This window comes from Austrofundulus limnaeus, unplaced genomic scaffold, assembly GCF_001266775.1.
Source record: "Austrofundulus limnaeus strain Quisiro unplaced genomic scaffold, Austrofundulus_limnaeus-1.0 Scaffold322, whole genome shotgun sequence".
Classification (NCBI taxonomy): domain Eukaryota; kingdom Metazoa; phylum Chordata; class Actinopteri; order Cyprinodontiformes; family Rivulidae; genus Austrofundulus; species Austrofundulus limnaeus.
Window position 1 is genome coordinate 274,802 of NW_013952724.1, and position 10,624 is coordinate 285,425.

Genomic DNA, 10,624 nt, shown 5'->3' on the forward strand with positions numbered 1-10,624 from the left:
CTTAAAAGACTATGCAATCATTTATTTACACAAATTGAACAGATCATGAGTTACACTTGATTGTGGTTATTCCAATAATAGCGTCAGAGTTAACTGGCATAAAACTCGCGTCCGACTTTCAGTCCACATTACTCAGATTACTTATATAGAACAGTAAAAACATCAGTTCTGATGTTAACAACCAAACAATTTTACTGGCACTTTTAGCTTAAGTTTTGGCAAATTAAGATACAAGGAAAGGAGGAAAGTAAGATTAGTATGTTTACTCTTTTACTTTTATCAAAGTGTGGGTCAACCGGAACTGCATGTCTTTTCTGGGCTCAGGTTTCCTCATGACACGTCACTCCGAACACATCAGCTTTTACCATGACTTCTTAAGGCACCCTCGGGGTAGGAGCTGTCTCGCCTCCGATCAGTCAGGGAACTGATGTCGGCTCSCTTACCGGTCATTGGTGAACAGGTGTTTTTCCAGGTGACTTTGTGGGTACTGGTCCAAGGAACACACCACTAAATTTTGTTGATGTTCCGGATCACGATGCAGATACAGTAATTTTTTTCTTTTAATTCCAGCGAATCAGTAGTCATTACATCACACGCATGCCTGTATGAAACAGCAAGTACAAGTCGCAAGCTCACTGGGACTACACATCCCAGTGTGTCTACTATCACGAACGTTTTGATTATTCTGTTATCAACTACTCCTGGCGATGTTACACGCTGTCTGGAGACGTACAAAAAAAAATGTGATTCTCTTCACGTTGCGGGAATAAAAGGATACCGACAGTGGGAGGAGGGTCCTGCTGCAGCCGAGCCGAAGCTGGACTGTCCGTGGGAACAGCTGATCAACCTTGTGAGGTACACCTCCACATAAGAACTTTATTGTGTGATTGCTCTGAAGTTCGTGAGAGTGTTTGTGCTGAAAGCGCTCACATGCTGTATTTTGCTTCAATCACTTGCTTCAATAAAAAAAAAAAATAAAAATATTTAAAAAAAAAAACACTCGCTTCATGAGCCGACTGTACCAGGAAGCAGGGGAGACCGGGGAGAGTGGCAACAAGGGACGGTTGCAACACGTCGTTTTTCTCCAAAGAGAAACATGCTAGAGTGATGACACTCACACACTGTACATGCTCAGTTAGATGCCCCACCTTGAAAAGACAAAGTAAGCAGTTTAAAAAACTACTCCAGGATTTATTTGAAAAAAATTGTTTTTGAGGTACCAAAGTATTTTTTTTTGCCCAGCTTTATTTTTATTATATTGTTGTCACTGTTTTTGTGATCCAGCTCAAACTTATATGGTTTAAACAAGAGGTATGTTGACTTTTAATTAATATATCCAGATAAGCTTATTTAGCTAACACATGAGGTTTTATCATGGCTGAGATGAAGGGGGACTCCCCATATGATAAATCCATTTAAAAACAGAGCACATACAGATGATATTAAGATGTTGAAATTAAGTTTACACTTAAAAAGGTATTGTGTATTCATGTCAATTTTATAGTTCAAAACATAAAAGTGTTTAAGATGTATTTTCTGCAGTTGTTGTTTTCAACAATGGTTTTAAAATCCCAGTTTCTTTCAATGTAAATTTTGCATTGTGTAGGCGTACAGTGACAATAGGCAAAACAAAAGTTAATTGCCTCACAAATTATTCTATTATCCTTGTCTCAAAAAGTCAACTGTATTTTATATCAATTAGAGTCTTTGACATCTGTATGTAAGGCCTACTCATCAAGGTAAATCTATATTAATCATTTGATCAAAAAGAATAAATAAATAACACTGTAATATCATTATAACTTACAGTTTTTTTTATTAATTTAGCAATAATTTAATTATAAAAATAATAAAACTTTTATTTACAGTGAAATACTGTATATTGTATTAATAATATGTTCTGGTGACTTCGGACAAGAGTAGTGTCATRGTCAGTAAAAAACTTCAGAACAGTCTGCAGATATTATCATCATGGCTAAATGAATCTTGCTTAGCTCTTAACACAAAGAAAACCAAGTGTATTTGCTTTTCAATGAAGAAAACATCAATACAGTCCCTAAATATTCGAATCAATGGGGCACCTATTGAACAAGTATCACAAGAAAACTATTTAGGAATAATTTTGGATGCTCAGTTAAATTTTAGGAGCCACGTTCATAAAATTAGCAAAACTGTTCGATCACATATAAAATGTTTTACAGTAATCAGAAATTGCCTAACACCTCACTGTGCAGAGATGTTTTTAAACTCAACGATCCTCTCACATCTCTCCTATGGAGCTACTGTCTGGTCTCAAATGAGTAAAACTACACTCAAACCTTTAGCAAGTCTCTACAATCGGGCTTTAAAGGTTTTATATCAAAAGGCTATCAGATTCCATCATTGTCACATTTTGGCTAAATTTGGTATTTTGGATTTTACTAATTTTATAAATTATAATCTTTTAAAATTGATTTTTAAGTGTTTAAATGGATATGCACTGACACCACTGTGCCATCACATACAGAGATCGCAGGACAATAGCAGGTCTACTAGAGCAACTTCAGACGGAAATTGTAAGGTTCCCTTTTGAAGAACCACCTTTGCTCAAAGTGCTCTGTCCGTGAGAGGATCTGCAGTTTGGAACTCACTTCCTGTTGATTTAAAGTCCGTAACCAGTTTCATAACGTTCAAAAAACAAACAAAGCTCTGGTTACGTCAAAAACAGACCTGTATCCATTTTTTGATGTTTTTATGTTTCACTGATTGCTTTTAGATGCTGTCAATTTTTTTGTGCCATGTTTCAATGATTATCATTTTAATTTTATAGATGTATTTTTGAGAAAAGCCCATCTAGGGACAAGTGTTGCGAATTAGCTACTGCTATTGCACCATGACGCAAGCATGGGACTGCTGTCTTGTTCAGTTTGTCTATGTTGATGTGTGTCTGTCCCTATCAAATAAACTTAAATGAAATGAAATGTTGCAACCACCCCCAAACATTTTCAAATGTAAATTGTGAAGAAYGTACATGCTTTAATCATCTATAAATGGTTTTGACTATTAACAGACAGATGTAARTTTATTGTATTAAAATTTGGTTTGTCTAATTCAAACCCTCTCTGAGTAACAGAGTCAAATTCAAAATGTGTTGCAACTGTCCCTGGTCTCCACCACTTTATAAAGAGAGTCATACCATTAAAAACTCATAAAAGAGGATAAAACAGACGTTTTACATGGTGGAATGTGACTGATGAAAACKTAGGAGCTTAATCCAGGACCAGTTTAACGATGAATAACATCGGGTCTGACTTTTTTTTCCCCATTGGACTCCACCAGGAAGAAATATGCATACTGCCTGCTTAAATGTTCGCTACGTCAGAACTTATCCGTTAAATGTGTTTCCATCTCTGCTTTTGCGCATTAACTCCATTACAGAATGGGGGAAATTGGTCTTGGAGGAGGTTTGCACTCTCCGAGTGCTTCTAGTTAATGGATGCATTGACGGATTTAGTCGTCATGTACCGTAGATAATTCGGATGAAAGCATATTAATCTAACAGTGACCCAAGTCATCGCGGACTACTTCATAAACACAAACATGGCTGTGAAGGTGTGGGGAAAATAAGGGGGAAATGAGKAACTAGAAATAGACTCGTCATGATTATGACTTTTTTCTCGTAAAATTACGACTTTAATCTTGCAATATTACAACTTTAATCTCATAATATTATGACTTTATTCTCATAAAATTACGACTTTAATCTTGTAATAATAATTTTAAAAAATCTTGTCGTGTGGCCCTAATACTCCGTCATAGTTTACACACTTCACACACATCACCTCCTACGGACATTAACAGAATCTTGATCCTCAAAAATCCAATTGACCTGGTTATATTTAATTGTATTATTTTTTTATTTATTCACATCCTACAAGCTCTGACACGTAAAATAAATTTGAAGCTGAGTTTTCAAAAAAAAAARCTGCAAGATTTATTGCTAGGTCTGTCTACAAAACGGGGGAAATCTACATAATTTATGGACAAACCATACAACTTGACATGTAAACTGGCTGCTTCGGCTGCTCAAATTGTTTCCAGTGTGTACCCGGCTTTAGTCTGGGGTCTACCAAACCAGACAGGAGCCAAAATGCAGGCTTAGTAAAGATGCCCCTGAGACAGCAGGATGTAAGAARAAGGCAGGCAAAGCAAATGTAAAACACCATAACCAATACTGCAGGCTTTCCAGATCCAGACTAATAAACGCAAGAAACTTGAGAAATAAGGGCTGAAAGAGGAAATAGAGAAGTTATGAAAAGTAAAGGCCTCAGTAGTCATTGGAGCACTTGGTTCTGAGGTCYTCAAACTGAAAAAGTGACTCCAACAGATACCAGAAACAACCTCAGACATCTCTGTCTAGAGGAGCACAGTTCTAGGAATGGTTAAAATACTGCACAGTTAACCTCAAGCTCCCAGGCCTCTGGTGGACSACCCAGTTTAAAGTGAAGTGAAACCAACCATGTGGAAAAATAAAGTGTGCTCAGAAATTTTTATTTAATTTATGTATTTTTTTGGGGGGGGGGGGCAAAAAACGGTCCACATAAATACAAAACATTGTCTGATTTCTTCAGGTAAAATATTATTTTAAATATAAGCCCCAACAATACACTCCTACTGAAATTTTGTACCTGATTAAGTGAACGTTAGATTCAGTGTATTATTTTATATTTTCTGATCATTGTAAGATTAAAGCAGACAAAGAGCTGGTGTGTGTCTTTTTATGTGTTCCTTATTTTAGCCTAAACAAAAATGAGTTACGTTCTACATCTGATGTAAAAGGTAACACCTCCAGGGGTGTAACCAGGAAGAGAAATACATTATAAGGTCAATTCATTATAAGGAGAAGGAGAAGTTGTTAGTGTTTTGCAAAGTCTCTGCTTAGAGCAGCGCTGCTGTGTTTTGTTTWGGCTTAGCTCAAGGTCTTAAGCTGAGGCCTGCTAGGGGCTGTACTGTGAACCTGATTGGAGTCAGAAGATTGAGAATAAAGTTTTAAGAAGAAATCCAGTGGATTCCTGTTTTATTCAGACATAACGTTTTGAACAACACATTTTTTTCTACACTACAAATGGTCACTAACCACATCTCTGAGCTGCTGCAGAAGCTGCAGAATATCCCCAAGCTTTTCTTCAACCAGAGACAGACGGACCCTCTCTGTCTCCAGCATCTGCAGCTCCATGTGAAGCAGCTCTGTCTCCTCAGCTTTCTGCTGCAGCTCCTGCATAAGGAGGTCCTTCATCTGCAAGAAAAAAAAAACAGACAAAAAATGTTTTAACACAGTGGTAAACATTCCCCTGTCCCAGCTCACAGTGATTGTGATGGAGGTCAGTGATTGCGATGGGGGTCAGTAGGSGGTTTCTACCTGGTCCATGTTCATTTCGGCCTGGTTTTCCTTCAGTTCCAGCTGCCTGTGCAACCTGGTCACCCTCTCCAGGAGCTCCACCACAGCACTGTGGCTCTCTGCACTTCTTGAACTGTCGAAGTTAGACATTAGCTTCTTGTATGCTTTGTCATCACACCTGGTTGAGAACACATCAGAACACAGATGTTTTATAAGACTTATGTGATGTGAAGATACTACATCTGGAATAAAAAACAGGCAGTTTGTATGGTTACTAATTTAAATTCTGTGTTCCAATATCTTAGCAGACATGACTAATATTTTTTCTACCTGATTGTCTGCATTTGGGTCTATTTTTATCATACTCCACAACACGGACTTAGTTTGAAGTAAAAAAAATCATGTTTCTTATTTGTTGCAGACAGCAGAACATTTGCAATAGAAAAAAAAACTTTCAACACTGGTGAAAATGAACAATAGTTTTTAACACTAGCTACTACTGGAGACCCCAATATTCACAGAGGAGGCTCCAAAATATTTTTAAATATTCACAAGTTTCTCATGGGAGTCCATTGTTTACCCCAACTCTGTTTGCGTAAACAAGAAAGCAAACAAACCCCCAGATAGAAGCTATTTCATAGTTTGATCATATTAGGCAGTGTGTAGAGCTGGTTTGTTCACATATGACACATCACTTGTTTTTACTAGAGGAGGGTCACATTTCTCAGGCTCCCTGGGAAGGAGAGTTTTACAAGTCAAAMCTTTGTTTGAGGAGGAGCAATGCAGCCTTTGGCCTCACACAGTTTGTCCACAAAACAAGTGTCCATGATGTTGTTTTCCTTCTTCAGCTCTGGRTTTGACCCACAGTAAGCGGGCTTGTTTATAAGTTGTATCTTTGTGTATTTGCATCATGCACAATCAATGTGGTCACAAAATCAATGCTWCATGTGCTCATCTGTTGAGAGGTTTGATGGATCTTAGTGGAAATATGTCATAAATTACAGCAGAGGCAAAATGGATGCACAAAGAATGAACAAGTATGTTTCTGGTCATAGTCAATGGGAGGAGGTGTACAGTTTGGATGGTTTTGGACTTCATCYCTGTTTTTTGTGACTTATTGTGGTGTTGGCCACACAGAAATCAGACTTCCAGCAGGCACTGGAGAAGTTTGAGCCAAGTAGCTCAGATGAAGAGCAGCACCTCTAGGTCAAAGATTAGTTTTACCATAAATAAAACTAAACCATGCTTCTCAACCTAATATGGGTTCAATGCCAAGTCTGGGTTGAGAAGGACCCCCTGCCTCAAGTGTAGGATTTCAAGTACCTTTAGGTCCGTTTAACACATGATGACAAATTTATGGATGGATGGATGGATGGATGGATGGATGGATGGATGGATGGATGGATGGATTAATGGATGGTTGATATCTAAGGTGCTCTGTAAGAATTAGTTTGACAGTTTTGTTGTGCTCTGTCTACGCTGCATTTTATCACCAGGGTTTATAAAAATAGTAAATGAAGCCATGTTTTAGATGTTGGTTACAGTTATTAGATTTCATAACAGAAGTATTGTACCTTTCACTACAGCCTGACAGTCTGGTCAGGATCCTCTTCACCTCATCCACCTGCTTCTGTTGGTCTCCAGTCCACTTGTCCTCTTCTTCATCAGAGGCTGCCTGGCCCTCCACCGACCGAAACAGCTGCTCCTCCACTGAACAACACAACAATGCACCAATCCCTATTGTTACCTTTTAAGCAGACATGTCTCCTCACATCAGGTCAGAGCTCTAGACATCATGCATTTTATTGYATACTCCTGTTTTTATACAGTAAAAGAGCAGAAAAATAGACATATTAGCTTCAGCAGTGAGGTTAATAAAGTTATTAATGAAGATTTGAAGTTCTGCAGCAGACAAAGCTAAATGCTACATGCTAATAGCATCTATTATAGCATATAGCAGATGATCAGATGTTTTGACTGAGTTTTTTTATTTGTGATTGTAATGGTTGCTGTAAATATCAGGGATTTTAATTAAATTTTAAGCAGCAAATCTTTGAAACTAAACTAAATAGTGTCCCATGTGTTAACATGTTCGTTAACATATACTTGAATCRAACCACTTCATCAGTCTCTGTAGCTCCCTGACAGTAAAATCTGTATCAGCCAGTTGGTTTTCTACAAATAAAATTAAACWCTAAAACAATCTGTCCTTTAGGAGGATTGCTTTTTGTTAAGCAGCTGTTCGACAGCATCAGATCAAAAAATGTTTAAAATGATTTTAATTTACAAAGATTATTTTCTGTCTCGCTGGTTAATGATGCGTTCCACCAACAATATTAGAACCAAATCTGTGGAGACTTCATGAGCAACATAGCTAACAGCTTCATAAAACACATTGGGACTGAGGCTAACAGAAAAAAAATGAAGTCAGAGTGGAAGATTTCTGGCTCTGCACCATCAGTTCAGCTGTGCCTCAACCATGTCCACTCTGACCCTGATGAGACCACATCCGCTCATGTCCCGAGCCATACAGACATCCCACCCTCCTTTGACCCACAGCTTTCCTGTCAAACCTCAGATGTTTTATCTTCAGCCTCAGTCATGGACTCTTCTGCTTCCACAAGTTTGTCTTCAGCCAAATCTGCTCCCTTTGCCTCCTCCTCCCACTTTTCTGTATCTAGAAGTCAGGTGAAGAGGCAGCTAGAGAGACTGAACCAGAACAAGACTGCAGGTCCAGATGGTGTCAGCCCCAGAGTCCTGAAGGCCTGTGCAGACCATCTCTGTGGGATTCTGCAACACCTCTTCAACCTTAGCTTGACCCAAGAGAAGGTGTCAGTGTTGTGGAAGACATCCTGTCTGGTTCCAGTACCAAAGAAAACTCACCCATCAGCCCTCAATGACTATAGACCTGTTGCCCTGACATCCCACATCATGAAGGTCCTAGACCTAGAAAGACTCTTGTTGACCCACCTGAGTAAGCAAACAAGCACACATCAGGACCCCCTGCAGTTTGCTTACTGCCGTGGAGTTGGAGTTGAAGATGCCAACATAGACCTGCTTCAACAAACCCACTGTCATCTGGACAAAGCAGGCAGCACTGTGAGGATCATGAGACTGAAGGACTGTGTGTCTAACCAGGTGGTCAGCAGCACAGGAGCACCACAGGGAACTGTACTCTCACCATTCATTTTCACACTGTACACTTCAGACTTCCAGCACAAGTCAGACTGCTGTCATCTACAGAAATACTCAGATGACTCTGCAGTTGTTGGGTGTATCAGAGATGGACAGGAAGCTGAGTACAGAGAGCTGGTGGACCACTTTGTGACATGGTGTGGGAACAATCATCTCAGCTTGTATGTGAACAAAACAAAGGAGATGATTGTAGATTTCAGGAGAAACCGTGTTAGATCAAACCCTGTTTCCATCATGGGAGAAGAAGTAGAGGTGGTTGAGGAATATAAATACCTCGATGTTCATCTGGACAACAGACTGGACTGGAGACTTAAGCTTTGGCAGAGTGATTAGGGGAGTTGTCTTGGAACCWGTGGGTTGCCGATTCGATCCCCCATCCATCTGTCTCAGTTGCTGTGTCCTTGGGCAAGACCCTTCACCCCTAATGCCTCTGATGTGTGTCCCATCAGTGTATGAATGTGATTGGCACTGATTAGTCTCCATAGATGATTTGTATATGTTAGCTTTGTAGAGATCTAATAGAGTGCTGTGTGAATGGGTAAATGAGGAYRCAGATTGTAGTGTGAAGTGCTTTGAGTGTCCTGGTTGGACAGGAAGGCACTATATAATAAAACAATCTATTTACCATTTACAATTGAATTGAATGCTTCAAAAAGCAGATGTAAGACTGATGAGCAGGATGTGGAATATTTCAGCCCATGGAGAGCGTTGACTGCTGCAGCTGTGTGGAGACAGCTTTGCTACAACTTTCTTGGAGTTCAAAAAGAAAAAAATAAGTAGGTCCTCTGGAGGGGTTCCTCTTTAGTGAAACGTTTCATCTTTCCTCCAAGAGACTTCTTCAATCTGATGAGTTTCAGGTGAAACTCAGCCTTATAAGCCCTGCCTCCACCTGGACAAACAAGTTAGTCACATGCAAAAGAGGCTTATAAGTGCTTATAAGGCTGAGTTTCACCTGAAACTCATCAGATTGAAGAAGTCTCTTGGAGGAGAGACGAAACATTTCACTAAAGAAGAACCCATCCAGAGTACCTACTTATTTTTTCTTTTTAATTTTTTTCTACCTGGATTACTGAGATGCATCAAGACACTTTCTTGGTGTTCTGCCAACACCATCTGGGTGTGRTGGGTTGCAGCCTGAACATAAGGCCTGCTTTTCTTTAAATGCAAACCAATCCAGTGTTCTGACACACTGMTACTGCTGCCACCATGCTCCACCCACTTCCTCAATATGATGCTGCTATCATGATAAAAAAAAAAAACACTTTACACAGATTTCATGCAAGCTGAGCACTCCATGACTTTTCACCTTTCAACATGAGTAATGGAGGAGCCCACCTCAACACACCCGTGAAGGATGAGATTTTACAATGTTGGGTTTTTTCCTGCTGTGAAGGGAGCCAAAGCACAGACATGGCCAATGTTATTCCTAGTTTTCAGGTTAAAAAAAAACAAAAAAACAAAAACAAAACTCACTCTTGTCCAGGGTGGTTATGGTGCACCCTGTAGGGGAACAACGGTCATGTTGAGAATCCAAGCAGCATCTCGGGCCCCTGCTGCTAACACAAGGCTGCTGCTCTGACCCAGTGCTGCTGGACAGCTGAAGTTTGGACACTTCTGACCTGAAAAAGAAYACTGTGTACTCAGAACAACATTCAGTTTAGTTTAGTTTCATTCATTTTACTTATAAAGCACCAGTTCACAACAAAGTCATCTCAGGACACTGTGAACATAAACATTCACCTACAACCCTAGTTCCTATGAAGTTGGGATGTTGTTTAAAAAAATAATTAAAAGTAGAATACAATGATTTTCAAATCCTTTTCAACCTACATTCAATTGAACCTACAAGGACATTATATTTAATGTTCAAACAGCTCAACTTTATTGTTTTCATTTTTTGCAAATATTCCCTCATTTTGAATTTTTTTTCCTGCAACATGTTCAAAAAAATCTGGGACAGGAGCAACAAAAGACTGGGAAAATTGTGGAATGCTTAAAGTGATCCACGATTATTTGTAACATTAGACATTATTTGATTAAAAACATTTTAAC

At 39.1% G+C, this 10,624-nt stretch overlaps 1 protein-coding gene across 1 annotated transcript in view; it reads right to left on the minus strand.

Annotated features, from left to right (window-relative positions):
* The window catches only part of efcc1 (EF-hand and coiled-coil domain containing 1), a 29,043-nt gene that overhangs the window by 1,955 nt on the left and 16,464 nt on the right, over window positions 1-10,624 (minus strand). The window contains exons 3-6 of the mRNA XM_014022278.1: window positions 10,046-10,191; window positions 6,952-7,087; window positions 5,399-5,555; window positions 5,117-5,275 (exon numbers count right to left, since the gene is read on the minus strand). Of these exons, the coding sequence (XP_013877732.1) occupies window positions 5,117-5,275; window positions 5,399-5,555; window positions 6,952-7,087; window positions 10,046-10,191 (598 nt within the window). The remainder of the gene's footprint in view (window positions 1-5,116; window positions 5,276-5,398; window positions 5,556-6,951; window positions 7,088-10,045; window positions 10,192-10,624) is intronic.